Here is a 21,903-nt window from a genome sequence, read left to right on the forward strand (position 1 = left end):
TCCAAGGCTCAGTTGGGCATTCTTCCTTTTAAGGGCAAGTTGCCTTTTGGTGAGGACCTGGAACAGCTTATTAAGTCCTTGGGTGGAAACAAAGTCCATAAGCTGCCAGAGGACCGTCCCAAACAGTCAAAGTCTTTTTTCCTGACTCGCTCTCACTTCAGGGGGAACCGCCGTTATGCTAGCAGAGCCCGCAGCTTCTTTCCCAGGGGAGGCGTGTCCAGGTCTCAGTCTTGGTCCCATTCCTTTCATGGCCATCGGGGTTTCCGATATGGCCATCAGCAACTCACTACCACTAAATCAGCTCCCCAATGAAATTCAGCCGGTCCATTCCTCCGCACGAAACTCAGGTGGGCGTCTTTCTCTGTTTCTCGAGGAGTGGGCCAGAATCTCTTCAGATTTTGCCAGGGACCTACCGGATCTATATATCGTGTTCCCTTGCAGCCTTTCCAAACGGCCTTCGGTCTGTCACACCCTTTTGAGACTTTAGGATTTGGGAGCGATCCTTCCGGTGGCCATTAGTGGGGAAGGTTCTTTGGAGAATAGAGCTCCATCGTGGACCTGTCATTCTCGTGGCCCCCGATTGGCCCCGATGGCCGTGGTTCACGGACCTAGTGAATCTCACTGCGGACGGCCTTCTTCGTCTCGGTCATCTACCCTATCTCCTGCGTCAGGGTCCTGTATTTTTCAACCAGGTGGATTGCTTTTGTCTAGCGGCATGGCTTTTGAACGGAGACGTTTGAGACGCAGGGGATATAAGGAAGAGGTTTTTGCTACCCTCCTTAGGGCTCGTAAGCAGTCTACTTCGTTTACCTATGTCCGGGTCTGGAAGGTTTTTGAAACAGTCTGCGAGGATTTGGGCGTTTCCACTCGTTCCCCTTCTGTTGCGGTGATACTCTCTTTTCTTCAGCGAGGTTTCTCCAAGGGTCTTTCGGTCAGCTCCCTGCGTGTTCAGATCTCGGTGCTTGGTTCCCTCCTGAGTTCCATTGAAGGTCGGCCAGTAGCCTCTCATCCGGATGTTGTTCATTTTCTCAGAGTCGCTAAGCATCTAAGCCGCCTATCTGGTCTATTTGTCCTTCATGGAATTTAAATTTGGTTCTTCGCGCTCTTTGTACGGCTCCATTCGAACCTCTTCGTCGTGCCACTCTCAAAGACTTGACTCTCAAGACTGTTTTCCTGGTTGCTATCTGTTCAGCCAGGAGAGTGTCCGAGCTTCAAGCTCTATCTTGTAGAGACCTTTTCTTGTGTTTTTCGGACTTGAGCGTCTCTCTCAAGACCGTACCTTCTTTCTTACCTAAGGTTGTTTCGTCTTTTCATATTAACCAGTCCGTTGAACTTCCCACTTTTTATCCAGAGGATATCGCAGCCTCTGGTGGTGGTGATCTTCGTCATCTAGATCTTAAGCGAGTCTTATTGCGTTATCTTGAGGTCACCAATGATTTTAGTTTCTCTGTTCATCTTTTTGTCCTGTGGAGTGGACCCAACAGGGGGAAGCAAGCTTCTAAAGCTTTGATCGCTCGCTGGTTGAAGGATGCGATTTCCTCTGCTTACATTTGCAAGGGCTGAGCAGTTCCTGAAGGCCTAAAAGCTCATTCTTTGCGTTCTCAAGCGACCTCTTGGGCGGAGTCTCAATCTGTGTCGCCGCAGGAATTTTGTAGGGCGGCTACATGGAAATCCCTTTATGCTTTTTCTCATCACAACCGCCTCGATGTTCAGGCTCCAGTCTTTGGTTCCTTTGGTTGGCAGGTTCTTCGAGCGGGGGACTATCTGGGTCCCACCCTTTGTAGGGAAGCTTTGGGACATCCCACGGTCTGGACTGATCCTGGTATGTACAGGGAAAGGAAAATTAGTTCTTCCCTGATAATTTTCATTCCTGTAGTACCCAAGGATCAGTCCAGACACCCGCCCGTTCTTTTCTGTCCACTCGAATCTTTTTCCAGGTATTTTTTGTCTTTTTCCTTCTTATAGGATTTCTTTGATTCCTGCATTGTCTTCCTGGATTTTGCTTATAGGCACCGGAAGCATCGTTAAGATGATCAGGGGTAATTATACAAGAGCGTTTAGTTTACACAGTTCATTCAATTGTACTGTTATTTGTTGGTTTAAATTACATTTATAGTTATCCTGTTACTTGCTTGATCTTATACCTTTCTGCTTTGACAATGGTTATACTGAGGGTTCCTGGGTGGGTTCCGTCCTTATATGGGCAGCCTCAGAACTCTGGTCTGTCTCCACCTGCTGGAACAGGGGCTTAACCCATGGTCTGGACTGATCCTTGGTACTACAGGAACGAAAATTATCAGGTAAGAACTAATTTTCCTTTATTGAGACAGCAGTGTTTAAAAAGTTAACTCTTTCCATGGAGTAGTGAGTCTGATTGTGGGATGGAAAGCATTGAAGGAGCTGTTAAAACTGCTTAAGGTTTTCTGCTCCTTCCATCCAAATCATGAAGATGTTATCAATGTACTGGTAATATCTGAAAGGTTTGTTGTGGTGACCATGTAGGAATTTGTCTTCCAGTTCTGTCATAAAAAGGTTGGCATACTGTGGGTTCCATTCTGATGTTCATAGAATTTCCTATAATCTATAAATAGATATCATTATTGAAGCTGAAATAGTTATGGGTTAGGATGAATTCAGTTTTTCAACAACTTCTGCTGTGTACTGGTGGTCTAGGATAGTTGTTCTCAGGAGTTTGAAACATGCATCTATGCCATCTGCATACCTGGGAACTCTTCGGATTTGACCTGGAGACTCTGGAATTCTCAATCAATTGCTGGATCTCCGGGCCATCACACGAATGATCCAGATGCCCTGCTGCAGAAGGCCCCAAAAAAAGCAGCTAGTGTAGTGCAGACCTGAAGAAGGAGGAGCATCAGCATCCACACTGCAGAAGGATGAAAAGGAGCATTAGACCTTGCTACAAGAGCAACACAAGCAGAAGCACAGCAAACAAGCAAACACACACACATACACACACTTTTACACTTACAGGGAACAAGAAACTGCAGATGCTAAAAGAGCAGTAGCATTGGGCTGCGCAGGGAAAATGAAACAAGGGCAGCACAGCCTGATGCTGCAGGAGGAGGAAGAAGAGGAGGAACGTTGATCCTGCAGGCCTGAGGAAAGAGGAGGTTACTGTGGCTAATGGGGACTGAGGTGAGGAGAGAGAATGAGTGTGTAGGTATGTGTGAGAGAGTTCATGTGTATCGTGTGGAAGAGGTAGAGAATTGCATGTGTGTGTGGGAAGAGGGAGAGAAGAGAGTTCGTGTGTATGTAAGAGTGAGACGTTAAGTGTGCATGTATGTGTGAAAGTGCATGTGTGTGTGGGTAAATTAGGACTGAGTATGCTTGTGTGTGAGAATGAGCATGTATGTGTGTGAGTGAATGTTTGTTTGTGTGAAAGAGAGAGTTTTTGCACATGATGCTGATGGCCCTTCTCCCCCTCAGTTGCCCCTCAACAGTCTCAGGGTGATAGGAAATCAAACATTCCCAGGCATTGCCATCTGCAATTTATGACAAAGAGAGTGTTGGGCAGTAGCTGCTAGATGTTTGACCTGCTTAGAAATTCTATGGTGTCTTTTATATGAAGCTGCATGTTTTTTGTTTTTTTGTTTGATCTATTGGTTTGATGTTAGTGTTGTGATGGATCTGCACATTTTTTAATTGCAGCCCTTTCTAGTGAGGGAAAGTTTGTATAAGATTTTCTTCTCTTCATTTGAGAGCTGTGTTTTTACCCATTGTCTCAGGCTTTCTATATAAAGTAGTCTGGTTTATGGTTGTTTCCAGTTGGAAGGATAAAGTAGTTGTTTTTTCTTTTGAAATTGTGATTAGATATTGATGTTTCCTCTCTTTTTGTGAAAATGTACCTTTTTTTAGATGCAGTTTTCTAAAGAATTTCTCCAGGTCAGAATAAAGCTGAATTTCATCCAGTTTGGTGGCAGGGCAAAATGTTAGCTCTTTTGACATGCTAGGATAGTTGTTGGTTGGAGAGATTTATTATTCCCACTTCATGTACAATTCTGTTTGTGAAGGTTTGTTTGTGGCAGTACTGATAATTATGATATCCATGCTGTAGCTGTATGTCTTAATGCTGGCATTCTTATTCATCCGGTGGATCCAGTGTGTCAGGTGCTCTACAGTATTCTAGTTGTTTGTCTGCAAGGGGATGTTGGTCTCCAGCTAGTTTTGGATTAGGGCATTCAGTTTTGGTTTTCTCTGACGGTCACGTATTGTTTCCTGCATGTACATTTTTCTCCAGCTGCTCTCTGATGTTGGCATTTTGGCCTGTATATTTCTTAAGATTCCTTCTTTTTGAGTTTTTATGAATTTCGTCATCTTGTACAGTTGATGAATCAGTTCATTACTCAATTTCTGACTAGTGGGTTTGCAGCATTCTTCTGCAGAATCAGAATTGGAAAACTCCTTCTCTTCCACCAGAGGACTGCAGTTTCACCCACAGGTGATTTTACCATATGGGGGGGACCCAGTGTCTCCAGAACTCATTCCTTCAGTCCTCCAATCTACTGCAGTTCCTGGCATTTGACTCTCCTCATGTTTCCAATAGACCAGCATCATCTATTATGACCTTATCAATCATGATAAATTTCTCTGAGGGAACAGCTGCCACAGCTTCTCCAAAATGCCAAATCACCAGTATATCTGCATGCAGACTCCTCAGCCCCAGGGATAATGAGATCTCGTGCCTGGAAGACAATGAGGAGCCTTCTTCCCTCCTCATGTCTTCTAATGTCTCCACTCCGAGGTAAACTTGAGAACAAAGGATGAAATTGTCACTAGGTCCCTGCAGCACTTGGGGTCTCATTGTCACAGGGAGGATTTTGGTCTCCCTTTACGCTTGCCCATAGTAAAATATCTGATGCTCTGTTTTTCCAACTTTTTGGCAGGCCATACAACAGACTAACTTTCCAGTACTCCCTTGGAGACTTGGGGTTTTTCTCTGTGCCCAGCGTAAAGAAAAAAATCCCCAACCTTACACCATACGTGGGAAATTGAACGGTGTTTCCCAGGCTGGAGGCACAAAAACACATTGACTCCAGCCTTTTCAAATGCAGATAAAACTTTTATTCAAGTTCCACAGCACTTCAAGAATAAATGACTCCTACCTTTGCAGTACACTTCCCAGTCCTGGGCTTTGGGTCAGCGTAGATTTACAGGAGCTGCCTCTCCTGGAGAAGAAGAGGACTCCTGAACACAACTGGGCTTTACTCACTTATGCTCCCCAGCTGGTCTCACACTCAGGCCTCTCCCTTGTGCCACAGGGTCCTGCCCACAGACCTCTTGTCCCTTACAGCTTTAAAGGGGGAAACAGAATCACTCTCACAGTCTTCCACAATGAATGATACCGTGAAAGCAGCTATTAAAGCCAAAAAGGCATTCTTTAAAGAATGGAAAGCAGGAGCTACCAAAGGAAACGAGGGCGCATAAAAACTGGCAAGTTAAATGTAAAACACTAATAAAACAGGCCAAGAGAGAATTTAAAAAAGACTTTCCAAAGAATCAAAAATTAATTATAAAGCCTTTTCAAGTACATTATAAACAGGAAATCTGTGAGGGACTCTAATGGGCCATTAGATGATTGGGGGATAAATAAAGCACTAAAGGAGGACAAGGCCATAGCAAATAAATAAATAAATGAATTATTTGCTTTATTGTTGATGGTGTGGAGGACATACCCACAATGGGAACCGTTCTTTGTAGGTGATGATTAAGTGGAATTGAAACAAATCAATGTGAATCTTAAAGATGTGCTAGAGGAATTTGACAGACTAAATAGTATCAAATCGCCAGGATCTGATGGCATTCATCTCGGTGTTCTAAAGGAGTTTAAAATGCAAACAGACTGGGAACTGCAGAAGTGCTTTACCAGACTCAAGAACTGGGCATCTAATGTGGACAAGTGTAAAGTGATGCACATTGGGAAAAAATTATCCTAACAATATGTATACAATGCTGAGTTCCATATTAGAAGTCACCATCCAGGAAAAAGGATCTAGATGTTATGGTGAAATGCTCAGCTTGGTGTGCAGTGGTGGCTGAAGAAGCAAATAGAATGTTAGGAATTATTCAGAAAGGAATGGAGAACAAAACTGAGAATATTTTATGCCTTTGCATAGATCTATGGCGTGACCGTACTTGAGTACTACATTCTGTTCTGGTTGCTCCATCTCAAAAAATATATAGCAGAACTGAAAAAGGTATAGGGAGAGGCAACAAAAAAATAATAATAAAGTAGTCTAGATTAGGAACCTTCAACTTGCAGAAGAGATTCCTGAGAAGGGATATGATAGAGGGTTATAAAATCATGAATGGAGTAGAACAGATAAATAAGGAATGGTTATTTACTCTTTCAGAAAGTACAAGGAATGGGGGACACTACATAAAATAATGGATAGCAGATTTAAAATAATTTGGAAAAAGTTATTTTTTTTCACTCTACGCAGAATTAAACTATTGAATTTGTTACTGGTGGATGTGGACAAGACATCTAACATATCTGAGTTTAAAAAGGAATTCAGCAAGTTCCTTGAAGAAAAACCCATTAACAGTTATTAGCCAGGTAGACTTACTGCTTATCCCTGGAATTGTGCAGCAAGAAATGGATCTACTCTTTTGGATCTATCAGAACTTCCTAGAGATCCAGAATGGCCACTGTCAGAGACAGATTGCTGGACTTGATGGACCATTGGTCTGACCCAAAATGGCATTTATGTTCTTAAGTTCTGGGATATAGGAGGGTGATTAGAGAAGAGAGAATTAGGAGTTGGGAGGTGGGCTCCAGGATTTGGGAAGAAGATAGAGGTAGGAAGAAAAAGATTCCAGGATCTGGGGCCTAGAATCTGAGATCAAGGGAATAAGAATCTGAATTGTAGTAGGGGGTAGAGAGGTGCCTTTTCTCTGCTGCAGTCTTGCTCCCTCTTGTATCCTCATCCCCTGTTTAACCTCCCGCCCAGATCTGGCGCAGACACACAATCTGTCACCAATCCCTTCAGTCTCAAACACAAACACTGTTCCTTGCCCCATCCCACCCCCTCTCACGCACATTCATATTCCCCAGGTGATACCACTCTCATTACCTCCAAAGATCTCTCTCTCAGCCCTTCCTTGCCCTCCCCATAATAATCCTCTTCTGCAGCTCCATTCTCTTTTTCCCCACCACCCAGTCCCATGATCTGCTCTTATCCCAGCTTATATCGCCATCACTGCAGTTGATGTAGATGGCAGGAGGAGAGAAACATCAGTGACAAAACTGGAAAGGAGGGACTGGATTGAAGAGCAAAGTCATTCTGCTTTGCTCTGCTCTGTCCCCTTCAACCTCACTCTTCTCCTTCTGTTCTTCTTCTGTTCTCTGCACACTGCATGGGAGGGGAGGGGCCTGAGCAAGAAGCAGAAGAATTTGAGGTGAGATTCAGCACAGCTGGGAAGAAGTAAATCTTCAGTTGGCTTACTGTCCTGATATTTTTGCTACCCTCAGCTTAGTGTGAGTTTTGGCAAATCCAAGCCTGTGTCTCACCCAACAATTCTTATGCACACCGCTAGCCTTGCTGGAAGAATTTACAAGCCCTCCACAAAACTCACTCAGATAAGACCTCAGGATCACTGAAGAACTGCTGTACTGGGACAGGCGATGATTTCTGCCAGCCTCACTCATGGGAGATTCTTGAACAGATTTATACTGTGTGGGCAACCCGAAAAAGCTTCCATTGTCCAGATCTTTCAGCTGTTTTGTTCAAATTCACCACCCTTCTGTTTTTGCTTCTGGTATAGCATACTTCATTTCATGACCCCCAGTGCTGGCCAATATGTACCAGTCCTCCATAAAATTTGAACATATGCCTGTAGTGGGTCCTACCTGCACCTTTAGTACAGCACTTATCTTCAGAGTTCTGCAACTTGCATGTTTTAGGTCTACATCCAACCTTCTATCCTACAAATAAGTTGATGCCAGTTGGTCTTCAAAAACAAGTGGTTAAGTTGATAGAAAGCTTCCAAATTGTGGCTATCCTTTTTCCTCAGCTCTCTAGCAACCCCTGTTATTTTTAAAGTTTGTTAAGCAGTTATACCAGTGGGAGCAACTATGTAAGCATGAGTTATGAATTATTTCACAATCACTGCTTCCAGTAAATCACGAATAGCATCAGAAGTAGGAAACGTCTAGTGGCTGGAGCACTGGATTGAAATTTAGGAGAAGGCTTGGGACTATGATTGTATTATGGTAGGCAGCTCCAATTGTCTCTCTCCCTCTCAAGCAGGTGCTAAAACAGTGATATGTAATAATTTCTTTTTAAGAAAAGTCATAAATCTGTTCTGGATTACTTTTCTGAGTAAGCGATCAGTATTCTGATGCTATTTGCTTTTTAAGAGTCATATTTGCAGTTTACTGTGGGTGTCATGGTCCATAATGCCACTTACTCTTGCTCTTGTGACTGCAGGTCAGCGCTCTTCTACGTAGACCTTACAGGAGGCAAATGTGGTGAGTCGACTTGTCAAATCTTCAGTCACCAATCGGATGGCATTTGGTAGAGCAAGATTTTCACTAACTTTCCTCACTCTCTCCTACTGCAGAACTGATCTCAGGAGACTCCAGCAGTGTCTTCTCCCCACGACTCAGCCCAGACCACTGTCGCATTGTCTACTTGCACTGTGATGTATTTGGGCCCCATCAGCAGTGCTGCCGCCTCCTCATGGTCAGGATGCATTAGGATTTACCCCTGCTTTTTCTAATGTTTCTTGTTTGCTCCCTGCTCTAAGACAGCGCACATACTGCACCACCTGCCAGAGCTAGTAAATATCAGGATCTGACTTAAAATGCTATTGCTTGAGACTTCAAAACATCAGCTTGCTTGGTTGTTTAACTGTATTGCCACTTCTTTTGGTCTAATTACTAGGTTTCTTTTCTCATTCCTTCTAATATATGTTAATTCTATTTTTTCTTTTTCTTTTTTTTTTTTTAAACTATAAAACGTTGCACCTTTTTCTCTGAAAACAAATAGGCTTACTGGGTCACACGAGTGATCAAAGTGATTGAGTGCTCAACTCAACACACAGATATAATTGGCATCTAGAGACCTGATAAAAGGAGGATAACCAATGGGACACTGTGATACTAGGGTACAACAGTGCCTAGGAGTAGTGAAATTTAAAATCCATCACTGACACTTAGCTAGTGTTTCATGGTTCTCACTTTTATGACTTGGTAAACTTGCCTGCCTTCAGGAGAAAGTATAATTACTTACCTGTAACAGGTGTTCTGTGAAGACAGCAGTTCACCGATGATACACACCTTTCCAGCTCCCCTTTTTGGAGGTGTTCTCCCATTCAGGCCGATACAGTAAGGTGCGGTAGAAAGAGGTGCGTTAGTGCCGGGCGCACCCGCGTTTGCCGCACGCACAGTCTGGATCACATACTGCTCGATACTGTATTTAAATGGCATGCAAATGCAAGCTGCGTCCATGAAGCACAATCTATTTTACTGTATAGGCCCTATACAGCGCCTATACAGTATCCTGGGTGCGCTGGTACCTGTCATTTCAAATGTCATTTCAAATGACATTTGAAATGACAGGTACCAGGAAGTGGATCCCAACTTTAAGCAAAAGAAAACCTAAAATCCAACGCGCCAGGAAAGCCACTCTTCAGATCGCGACTAATCCCATCCCCCGGCCCCCATGGCCGCGTCCATGGGTGCCAGTCTCCGGGGCAGCCCCAGTCCTCTCTCCCGTCCTCCCGGGGGCAGCCGGCGGCGAGAGCAGCCCAGTGAATGGGCACACGCTGTGACCTCTGACGTCCAGCCGGACGCTCAGGTCACAGCGTGCGTGCGTTCATGCACCTTCGCTGCCATGAGCGCACGCCGTGACCTCGGACGTCCAGCCGGGCGCTCAGGTCACGGCTTGCGTTCATGCACCCTCGCCGGCGGGGGCTGCTGGAAGCCGCCTCGCGATCCACTCCGGGCTGCTCTCGCTCTCGCCGCCGGCTGCCCCCGGGAGGATGGGAGAGAGGACTGGGGCTGCCTCAGAGACCGGCACCCATGGACGCGGCCAGGGCAGGTGAGCGGGGGCTGGGGGATGGGATTAGTCGCGATCTGAAGAGTGGCTTTCCCGGCACGTTGGATTTTAGGTTGGGCAGGCAAGAGTTTAGGTTATGCTTGGAAATAACAGGTCCTTCCTTCCTGCTCCGGAGCTGTCAGCGTGCCCGCACGGGAGACCGGCACCATGGACGCGACCAGGGCAGGTGAGCGGGGGCTGGGGGAAAGTTTGCCCGATCCTGGCTCTTGTCCGGGGGGTGAGGGGGTCGTTTGCCCGTGAAATTTCGTCTCTCTGACCTGATGCTCCACACTAACGCAGGGGTAAGGGTAGGCGGTAAGTTAGCAGGTTAAACACGCGGCAAAACTGCAGGTTAAAAAAGCGATAATCGGGGCGCACATTACTGTATGGGAGGGAATAGTTAATCCGATCGTTTACATCTCATATACGTGCCGTGGGCGGAAAGGGTTTCCTGTTGATTTAAAGAAGCGGTAAGGATGGGTTAAAAGGGATAGTGAATCGCGGGTTGGACTAACGCGGCCAAATTGTGAGTAGAAAGCGGGTTAGAAGCAGGGTAACCGCGGCCGCACTTTACTGTTTCGGCCTGATTGAGAGCTGTAGTTTTGTAAATGAGAGGAGGCATGGGGTTGAAGCATTGTGGGAACCCCCACGCATGCACAATAAAGACTTGTAGGCTGTTCCAGAAAGTTGACCAACCTCGTGTGACTGGTGAAGTGCTGTCTTCTGAGAACACACAGCTGCTACAAGTAAACAGCTTAACTTTCTTATCTCTGTGTCCCCTTTTTTGAAAAATCTTATTTATTTGTATATATTGTATATTTGGGGGGCAGGTTTGAATAAGATTGGGGGTGGCAGGGTTTTAATATATTGTAGCATGTTTTGCTGTTTGTTTATTTATTTATTTATTTAAAACTTTTATATACCAGTTTACATTGTAACTGAAGACTGAAAATACAATTAACAGGGCGGGGAAGGGGGAAAGAGTAAATACATAGTGCAGAAAGTATTGAAGAAGAAAAAACATTTGACAAGAATCATGTAATTAATGTTTATTAAATAAATTTATTTTAAAATATCTGTTTACTTGCCCTCCCATAGAGGTGCCCACTGCGAGATACAAAAATCACAAATGCAGAGTAACTTTAAAGAAACCCAGTTAATCAGCAAATAAATGCAGTGGAATAAGAAGGGCATCAAAACATTCTGTGAGCCCTGTTTTCATCTTGGTCGTGCTTCCCTCCTGCTTTATATAGAAGTTTTGATGACAATCAGTTTAGTTGTATGCCCATTCTACTTAGATTCATAGTACTGGCAGTGGCTAAGTAGGAGGAGCTTTTAAAGCCTTTAAATGTTATCTCCTCAGTAATACAATAAAAATTGGACAAGAAAGGAAAGCTCTTAAAGGTCAATATAATAAAACCTGTGCTAAAACAAGAGTTAAATTTTAGCGCTGGTTTCATTTAACATGTGCAGTAAAAACATGTGGCCCTGCAGAATGCAGTAAACTAATAGGATACAAATTGAGCAGGAGTGTAAAAAAACAAGTGTGCTAAACAACAAAAAAAGCACTAAAATGTGAATTAACCTGAAAATCGCCCTAATGCAGAATAGTGTTTTAAAACTGGAATAAGGAGGAGTATGACCAAAATGGCCTTGTATGTAAGATTGGTGCCATGCATCCCAACTTGGATACAATCTTGCATTCATGGCCATTTGAGCAAGGCATGCCTAGTTAAAGAGTAAGCTCTCTGGGGTGGGCACCTACAGCCGAACAGTACACACTTTAGCGCTTTGGGCCCAAAAGAGTGAAAACTGTTTGGCTGTAGGTGCCCTCCTAAAAGAGCTTATTCTTTTCACTTGGCATGCCTTGCCAAAATGGCCTTGCATGTGAGATTGTGCTCGTCAGGTTGCACAGTGCCAGTCTCACATTCAGGGCCATTGTGCTACAGTGCCAGTGTGTAATGTTCCTCTGTTGGTATCCACCCCTGAAAGCTTATGCTTGGATTTTACTTGCCATGCCTTGTCACAATGTGGTAGGCACCTATGCCTGAAAGTGCCCACTGGCAAAATGGCCATCTGAGATTGACACTGTGCATCCAGACTTGGGCATAATCTCACATGCAAGGCAACTTTGATAAGGGGTGGAAAGGGAAGAGGGGGGAATGTAGATGAGAAGGGAAAAGGGAGAGAGGTAAGGGAAGCAAGGAGAAAGCAATGTGCGTTATGGTGGTGGTGGGGGGGGGGGTGAGTGTCAAGAGTGTATGTGTAGCTGGTGGCCATTGAAATTGTTTCGGCTGGCACAACACTGAAAATTAACTTCTGGGTCTGGGATGGAGTAAAAGTTAACTCACTTTTCTGTTGGCAGTGTTATTCTATTGCTGCGCCCATGTGGTAGTGTCTAGCTGCTTTTATCATACTAGGCACAGCAGCAGAAAAATATTAGCCATCGAAATGTGAGTTTACCCCACCTCAGTCCAAAGAAGGAGATAAATCTCCGTTATAGCTCTCTGGGGAAAGCACTGAGAGCTGAACAAAAGCATAAGCGCTCTGGGGTGGGCACTTCCAGCTCTTGGGCACACACTAGCCAGCTATAGATGCCCACCACAGAGAACTAATACTGGAAAATTTAACTCCATCCTAGGTCTGAGGAGGTGTACCACACTGGGCACAGCAATAGATAACTTCGGCCACCAGAAATGTGATTTTTCTCCATCTCAGGTCCAGGAGTTAAACTTCTAGTATAATCTCTCTTGGGTGGGTAGTGCTCCTAAACAACTGGGCAGCACATGCACAGTGCCAAAGTTCATAGTCTTTAGCCATTGTGCCCACCCAAGAGATATTATGCTTTGTTTGGCTAACTATAGGAGCCTGAGCTTACACTTTAATTTTACATTCCTTATTTGATAAAATGGCCTTGGATGTCAGAATGCCCCAAACATGGAATGCACAGACCCAATCTTGGCAAGGCATTGTAGTAAACTCTAAGTCTAAGCTCTCTGGGGCATGCAGCTACAGCTAGCTGAACAAAGCGTAAGCTCTCTGGGGTCGGTACCTAAAGCAGAGCAGTAAGCCAAAGGTGGCCAGAGTGATGTTCAACTGTAGGTGCCCACCTTGAGAAATTACATTGGGAATTAAACTCCTGAGTCCGAGGTGGAGGAAAACTCACATTTCTGGTGGCCAAAGTTATTCCATTGCTGTGCCCAGAGTGGTAGAAGCAGCTAGACACTACCACACTGGGCCCAGCAATAGTATAATACATGGCCACCAGAAATGTGAGTTAAGTTTTATCCCTGCTCTGACCTAGGAGATACATTTCCAGTGTTAAGAAAATGTGATTTAAGCTGTCTGCCCTTTAACGCCCTTTACCTCCCTGAATTGCTGGGGTCTAGCCAATACCTGCTTTTACATGATATTTGCATGCATGCATCCACGCTAATTTCTAGTGTGGATTTTCACTCCTGGTTTTACTATGAAAAATGTGCGCTAAAACAGGAGTAAAAACCTGCACTAATTTATTAAAAATACTTCGATTCTGCCTATAATCACTTTAAGCTAAGTGGATTGCAAAAATCAACATAAAACAATATTAAGACAAATACCATGAACATAGCATTAAAATTTATCAGGAAATGCTTCTGTAAATAGTGCTGCTTTAACATGCTTTCGAAATATTTTAAAATCAAATAAATCATGTAAGTCATCAGACAGGTCATTCCTAAGGGATGCACCCCTAATTGTCAACACCTAAAGTCTAATATCTTGCTAATGAATATCCCTCACAAATGATAATTCCAACAATTTTTTTAGAAGCTGAACGTAACATTCCAGATGGGACATAATCTTTAAACAGATCAGATAAATATTTTGGAACTAAACCATGAATTGACTTGAACATGAGGGTCAAGACTTTAAACCTCTGGTCCACAGGCAGCCAATGAAGCTGAAACAATAACGGAGTAACATGCTCTTGTTGAGAGGCATTCAAAACCAAAAGCTGCAGAGCTCTTAACTTGTTCCTAGGAATCCCCAAATATAGCAAATTACCATAGTCCAGAGTTGTCAAATTGAAAACTTGGACCAGTGTATGAAAATCAGACTTCTCAGTAAGGGGCTGAGTTGTTTTAACTTGAAATAACAATGTTCGTTTGCTTCTTAAAATTCAACAACAAATCTAAATTAAACCTCAAGTTCCGAACTTGGTCAACAAAATTAATATCATCACCCCCCATCGAAGTATTAGGCAATCCTTCTGGCCAAGGCTTACCAGAGAACCCAAGAGCTACTGACTACTTCAGATTCAATGCCTAAAGCATTATCCTGAAGCCAATTGACAACAGCCAATAAACAAGTAGAGATCTGGACAAATGTAACTTGAGTATCAGTGTCAGCTTCGAAATACAGCTGGATATCATCAGATATTAAAATAAACCAGCAGAGTACACAGTGGGCGTACATAATAGTTTATAGTTTATTTGGTTTTATATACCGTTACATCAGTCGTTTGACCATCACAACGGTGTACATTAACATAATTCAATACATACAATTAACTATATAATAAATTAAATACGTCATTTTAGTTAGTTTCCTAAACTCAATAACAACTTAAAATCTTAAAAGCCTCAAAAATAATAAAACTTAAAACGTAACTACTATACTGTCAAAGAACAATAAAATTAAATAATATACTAAACTAAACTTAACTATGAAATAAAACATCGGTATAAAACAATAATAAATCTTAAAATATTATTGTATCACGGATATAATAGTAGCATACTGTTTGGATCTCATGCTTCTGTGTATGCACATGTAAAGAGCCATGTCTTTAATTCTGCTTTAAATTTCTTAGTGTCTGTCTACTGTCTTAAAGTAGCTGGTAATGTGTTCCACAGTTTAGGACCCGCGATGGATATTGCTCTGTCCCGAACTGCGCTGAGTTTTGCAGATTTAACAGTTGGAATAGATAGAAGACCTTTATTACTGGAACGGAGTTCTCTATGTGGTACATGTAAACGTATTGAAGAGTTCAACCAGTCAATGTTATTTCCATATAAAATTTTATGTAAAATACATGCAACTTTGTACTGTATGCGATAAGTTATGGGTAACCAATGTAGCGTTATCAGAACTGGGGTTATGTGCTCACATTTTTTTGTTCCTGTCAAAACGTGTGCTGCGGCATTTTGCAATACCTGTAGGGGGCGAGTGGTGCTGTTTGGGAGACTGAGTAGTAAGGCGTTGCAATAATCCAAACTTGAAAAAATTAGTGATTGTAAAACAGATCTAAAATCTGATAATGCCAGCAATGGTCTTAATTTTCTGAGAGTCAGTAATTTAAAGTATCCTTCTCTTACTTTTAATGTTATGTGTTTTTTCATTGCCAGTTCCGTATCTATTGTTACTCCAAGATCTCTAACAAAAGTGCAAGGTTGAATCTTTATGGAATTTTTGTGCGAAATAGGGGATAGGTCTGCTGTTGTACTTCAGTGCCTCTTATTACATCAGCCCCTTAATGACTTTAGGTTTTTTAACTTAACAATGAATTACCTAAGTGCATGTCTGTTAGTACTTTTTTTTGTGATATTGCTCTCCTGTGTATGGAAATGCACTTCCTTGCCTCCCCCCCCTCCCCACCTGCCATACGTTTGAGCTATCATAAGATGTGGGCATGAAGGGCTCCCAGCTGGGCTGCCAATCTGGTGGAAACGGCAAGCCACCATCAGCATCAAATCTGAGGCTACTGCTGCCTCCAGTGTCAGACCTGTAGTGGAGTTATGTCCCTGCACAGTGGCTCCGAGAAGCGGGTTGGCCACATCATTGAAACAGGACCTCCCTTCCCCCCCCCCCCCCCACACACACACTTCCTGGCTATCTTTGGTGCTGTTGCATGTCCTGATTATTACTCCTTCCTGTGTGCGAGCATGTCCCTGCTATGTATTGTTTCAGTGCCTTGTTTGGAGACACACTCCTGCTGTGTGTTATTACTCTCTTGTATTTGAGTGTGTGTGTGCTCCCCTGCATATGTTATTACTCTTCTGCATTGGAGAGCATAGCCCTCCAACTCCCCTTCCAACTATGTGATTTACTCCCCTCTGTTTGGGAGCACACCCCCTCTCTCTACCCACTGTGTGTTTTTATTCCCCTCTGGGAGCAAAGACCCCCTACTTCATGGCGTTACAGCTCTGCTTATGGGAGTGCATGCTCTTCTCACTTTGCTATGTTTTTACTCCCCTCTGGGAATTTGCCCCCTTCCGTGCGTGTTTTTATTCCCCTCCGGGAGTGCGTACACCCACCCCTATGTGGTGTTCTTGATTGGGCGTGCGCAGCGTGCTGTATGATGGTGAAAACTTGTTTGAATACACCCTGTTAATTCTCCTGTCTCTAGGGAAAATGCTGTCTGCTGCATGTTATTCCTTGCATACGGTGGGCAGAATGTATGTGTACAGGTAGTAGAGAGCAGATTTGCTATCTCGTAACTGTACTGTATGCTGCACTCGCACTCCTTCTGAGTTTCCTGCTTCCTTCTCTTTCAGTATGACTGGTACACGAAGGCTACTTCCACAGTTGTTGATATTGTACCACGCCAGAATGAGGGTGAGTGTCTGGAATCTTTTACTATTCCATTTGCTCTGTATGAAACTGTAGCAAGCTTTACTTAGAATTAACTATGTGGATTCCTGTTCACGTTTCCAGCAGTCCTGTTTTAACATGAGAAGTACCTGGATATTGTGATCCCTTTTATTAGAGAATTTACCGTATCTAGTTAAAATGAATGCTGAGCTCCTGGTATTGTACAGAAGTATCCTGCTTTGTATAGGGACCTTTTCCAAAAGCGGCCTTTTTAGTGAGAGGAGTAAGTGCAGAGCTCTGGAGGATCTCAAAGGGGCTATGATAAAACTTTGTCAAATGTTAGTTTTGCTTTTCTCTTCTTTTCACTGGGTGCCATGTGTACATGATTTTTTGTGTATTTTATTTGTGAATATTTTCAATGTAAACCACTTAGAACCGTGGATAATGCAGCATAAAAAATTTTTAAATATATAAAAATATCTCTCTCAGATATTTATTTATTTATTTATTTAGGATTTTTATATACCGACCTTCTCAATACAAGTATCAAATCAGGTCTGTTTCCATAGAACAAAACTGTCGCGGTTAAGGCGTTACAATAAACAGAGTTTCTGAACATAAGAACATAAATAAATATTACGTAGACAACAATAACTCGTCAAAATAACGTGAATAAATATAGGGAATGGCTAAAAAAGGGGTAGTGTAACTTGGGATATACAGTTAACAGAAAACTGTGTTGATGGGCAAAAATATGAGTAATGCATGAGCTCAAAGAACTAATGCATCAACAAAAGAGTATTTTCAAAACAAGTGGGCTGTCCAGATCAGGCGTGATTGGGCCTAGAGGGGGTATGGACGGTCGATGAGCTTATAGTGGACTATTTTGCTCTTTGACCAGTGTCAGAATGTTCCTGCGATTCTGGATAGGCTTGCCGGAAGAGCCATGTTTTTAGGTTTTTCTTAAAGGTTAGATGACAAGACTCTTGGCGTAGATCCGGCAGTAATGAGTTCCAGAGGGTGGGCCCGGCTGTGGAGAGTGCTCGTTTTGTTAGTGAAGTTTTCATCGGGGGAGCATATAAGGAACCTTTGTAGTTGTATCTGATAGGTCTTTGTGATATGTGAGGGCAGAGTTGCGAGTTTAGATTTAGGTGGGCGATGCCCATAATATCCTTGTGGATCATTGATAGTGTCTTTGTGAAGAATTGGAGTGATGTGGGCTCTTTTTTTTGTGTTGGTGAGTAACCTCGCCGCAGCGTTCTGCACCATCTGCAAGGGTTTTGTAGATAAGAGCGGAAGACCTAGCAGTAAAGAGTTGCAGTAGTCTAACTTAGACAGAATTATAGACTGGACTACTAGACGGAAGTCACTAAAGTGGAGGAGTGGTTTCAGATTTTTTAGCACTTGAAGTTTGAAATAACATTCTTTAGTTGTGTTGATAATGAAGGATTTAAGGTTGAATTTATTGTCGAGACGCACCCCTAGGTCTCTGACGGAAGGGGAGTGGTTAATAGATAATTTTGTGAATTATTTTGAAAAATTTTGATAGCTGAGGAAGATATCTAAGGGAAAAAAGAGAATTTGGCCATAAGGATGAATTACGAAGTACAGAACAAAATGAAAAGAATTCCCAGAATTTTGGTGCTATTCAGTATCGTCTGGCATATTCTGGCCTGGTGGCAGGGAGTGATATGGACGGTTGCAGCCATATGGCCCAACAGCCTCAACATGTGCCAGGCTTATACCTGCTGGCTCTGTTGGATCTCTGCTGCGATGGTCGCCAAAGTGACGGCCCTCTGGCGAGGCAGGAAGGTCTTGGCCTGAGCCGTGTCTAGCAGGGCTCCTATGAAGTCCAATTGAAGTGATGGGCTGAGATGGGACTTTGGGTAGTTGAGAACGAGCCCTAGTCAGTCCAAAACCCGGATGCTCGAGTGCATGGACCTGGCGGCCCCTGCTTGAGACATGCTCTTGAATAGCCAATTGTCCAGATATGGGTAAGCATGCAATGCCAGCCTGCGGAGGTGCGCCGCTACCATGGCTAGACATTTTGTGAATACCTGTGGAGCTGACGTGAGCTTGAACAAAAACATTCTTTCCCAGACCCCCTTCGCACCAAGGTGAATAAGCACTGCACAATTTGGATTGCAAGCGAGTCTTATCCTTCTATCTGGAGCAGACAGAAGCACAAAAACAGTCCACCCAACTTATTTGTTTTGACTGCATCTCCTTCTGTTATGCCCAGGCATGGTTGGGGGGTCATGTCAAGACTCATTCTGTCAGAGCCATGGCAGTGTCGGTAGCCTATTCACGAGCAGTTTCCATGGAGGAGATCTGCAAGGCTGTGACATTGAGTTCTCTCCACACATTCACCTCTCATTACTGTCTGGATAGGGATCACTGACACAACAGTAGGTTCAGCCAGTCTGTCCTTCAGAACCTGTTTGAGGTGTAGAAACCAACTCTCCCAACCTAGGGCCTGTTTGGGCTTAGGCTGTCTCCCCCTCTGTGACCAACAGCACCGGTGTTGTGCCCATTGGCACCTGGTTGGGTATCCGTTGGTCTCCTTTTCTATTGGGGAGCATCCTGTAGTTAGGGATACACCCATGTTTGAGGGCTACCATCCTGCTTGTCCTCAGAGAAGGCAGAGTTGCTTACCTGTAACAGGTGTTCTCCGAGGTCAGGAGGATGTTAGTCCTCACGAAACCTGCCCTCCACCCCGCAGAGTTGTTTCTTCTATTTTTTTTTTATTTTAATCCTAATTCTATGTTACAAGTCTGGAGAGGGACCCCCGCGTGGACGTGTGGTATAGAGCACGCTGGGCATGTTCACTGTGCTTAGTCAAAGCTCTAGAAACTTTGACATACGTTTTCCGCATCGGGGATCCATCTGATGATGTCACCCATATGTAAGGACTAACATTCTGCTGTCCTCTGAAAACCCCTGTTACAGGTAAGCAACTCTGCTTGATCCATTTATTAGGGCCAGGTTACTTCCTTGTTTATTTAATAACCCTGATTGATTCTTGTTGTGAAAGATGTTGCTCATATCCTTTGAATTGGGATGTCTATAAATCAAAGTGTGTGCTTGGGGTAAGTGTGTGGGAAAAGAAGATACTAAGAGGCCAATATTCAGTAGGCCAATTAGAAGACAAGTTATCTGGCTAAAGTTAGTACATTTCCAGCGTTTTTACCTAAATAATGCTGGAAGCTGCTGGGATTGCAGAGCACAGTGATCCCGGCAAGGACAAGAGAGCAACATTTGCAGGTAACAGGTGGGAGAGGCAAAAGAGGGAAATGTATAGCTTTTTTTTTTTTTTTTTAGCAGAGAGGGAGGGGGTAGGCCTGGGTTGGCAGCAATCTTCTTTTAGAAGTTTTAAAGATTTTTTTAGGCTAGTTTACCTTTTTGGGACAGTGGAGGGGTAGAGACATGTGTGTGGGGGGGGGGGGGAGGGCATTGGGCCAGGAGGCCTGTGACTTTTTTTTTTTTTTTTAATAAAGGTACGTAACTTACCCGGTTATCTCTGAAGATATCCGGGTAAGTAGCGAGTTATCAAGCCAACGAGCCAAGTAACTGTAGGCCTAAAGTTATCCAGCTAACCTAGCCGGATATACTCGATATTCAACTAGGTTGACTGATAACTCAACCCCCTCCCCGGAATGCTCTCAAAATACCTTTTTTTTTTTTTTAATCCAGCTAAATTATAGCCAGAGTACTTATTAGGAAAGGTGAATAAAACGGAGAATGTCATAACAACTGTATATCACACTATGGTGAGATCGCACATTGAGTATCGCGTGTAATCTCAAAAAAGATATAGTTGCACTGGAAAAGGTACAGAGAAGAGCATTCAAAATAATACCAGAGGAGACTCTGGCAAAATGCAGAGAGCGCAGGGATAGAGATCTATAAAATCTAGAGATAGAGATCTATAAAATCTAGAGAGGACTGGAATGGGTAAATTTGGATTGGTTATTTATTCTTTCAGACTAGGGGGCACTCGAAGTTAGCAAGTAGAGCATTTCAAAACAATTGGAGAACTTTTTTTTCACTCAAGCACAATTAAGCTCTGGAATTCATTGCCAGAGGATGTGGTTAAGGCAGATAGTATAGCTGGGTTTATAAAAGGTTTGGATAAGTTCTTGGAGAAGTCTATAAACTACTATTAAACAAGTTGACTTAGTGAATAGCCAGTACTTATTACTGGCATTTGTAGAATGGGATTTATTTACTGTTTGGGTACTTGCAACCCGGATTGAACATTTGTTATGTTCTTAAAGAACTTGCAGGAGACTAAATTCACTGTGGAATATGTATGGATAGAAATTACATGTGTGACGGGGAGGAGTATAGCAATGGGGGTATGCTACCATCTACCTGGCCAGAATGAATAGATGGACAATAAAATGCTAACAGAAATTAGGGAAGCTAACACATTTACAACACACTAATTATGAGAGATTTCAATTACTCCAAAATTGATTGAGTAAATGTTAAATCAGAGCATGATAGGGAGGTAAAGTTTTTAGATGAAATTAAATGACTGCTTCATGAACCAGCTGGTCTAGGAAATGACAAGAGGGGGAGCTATTTTAGACCTGATTCATAGTGAAATGCAAGATTTGGTGCAAGAAGTAACTGTGGTGGTGCCACTTGGCAACAGTGATTATAATGCGATCAAATTTGACTTAATAAATGGAGGGAGAAAGGATATTAAAGAAAACTACTGCTTTAACTATTAACTTTCAAAAGCGAGACTTTAATAAAATGAGGAAAATATTTTAAAAACCCTAAAAGGTGCAGCTGCAAAGGTTAGAGTTTAAAAATACCATCTAGGAAGCCCAAACTACTTGTATTCCATGCATTAAAATGGGTAGATGGAAGGCCAATCGATTATTGACATGGTGAAAAAGGCTTTTATACATAACCCTTTCCTCCCCTCCATAGTGCCCCACTGGATTATCCCACTAATATAGGGGTCAATTTTCAAACCCGCGTCCATGTGCGCGCGGTTCCCAGCACATGGATGCAGCTATTTTATAATATGTGCACACATGTTATAAAATATTATTTCCATGTGCACATGCGCACCGGATTTTAATATCCACGCGCGCATGTGCGGGCAGGTGACCAGTCGTGTGTGGGGAGAAATTTTAGAAAAATTTGCGCAGCGACGCAATCATCACATTCACAGTTTCCTCCCGGTCTGGGAGGGAACTTCCCTATACCCCTACCTAACCTTCCTACTTTTCCCCCTCTCCTCCCCAACACC

At 43.2% G+C, this 21,903-nt stretch overlaps 1 protein-coding gene across 1 annotated transcript in view; it reads left to right on the top strand.

Moving 5' to 3' along the window:
- APEH (acylaminoacyl-peptide hydrolase) overlaps positions 1 to 21,903 on the top strand; it is a 169,492-nt gene that overhangs the window by 87,408 nt on the left and 60,181 nt on the right. The window contains exons 10-12 of the mRNA XM_029599657.1: positions 8,451 to 8,491; positions 8,584 to 8,705; positions 16,598 to 16,658. Coding sequence (XP_029455517.1) covers positions 8,451 to 8,491; positions 8,584 to 8,705; positions 16,598 to 16,658 — 224 coding nt within the window. The remainder of the gene's footprint in view (positions 1 to 8,450; positions 8,492 to 8,583; positions 8,706 to 16,597; positions 16,659 to 21,903) is intronic.

This window comes from Rhinatrema bivittatum, chromosome 4 (assembly GCF_901001135.1).
Source record: "Rhinatrema bivittatum chromosome 4, aRhiBiv1.1, whole genome shotgun sequence".
Classification (NCBI taxonomy): Eukaryota; Metazoa; Chordata; class Amphibia; order Gymnophiona; family Rhinatrematidae; genus Rhinatrema; species Rhinatrema bivittatum.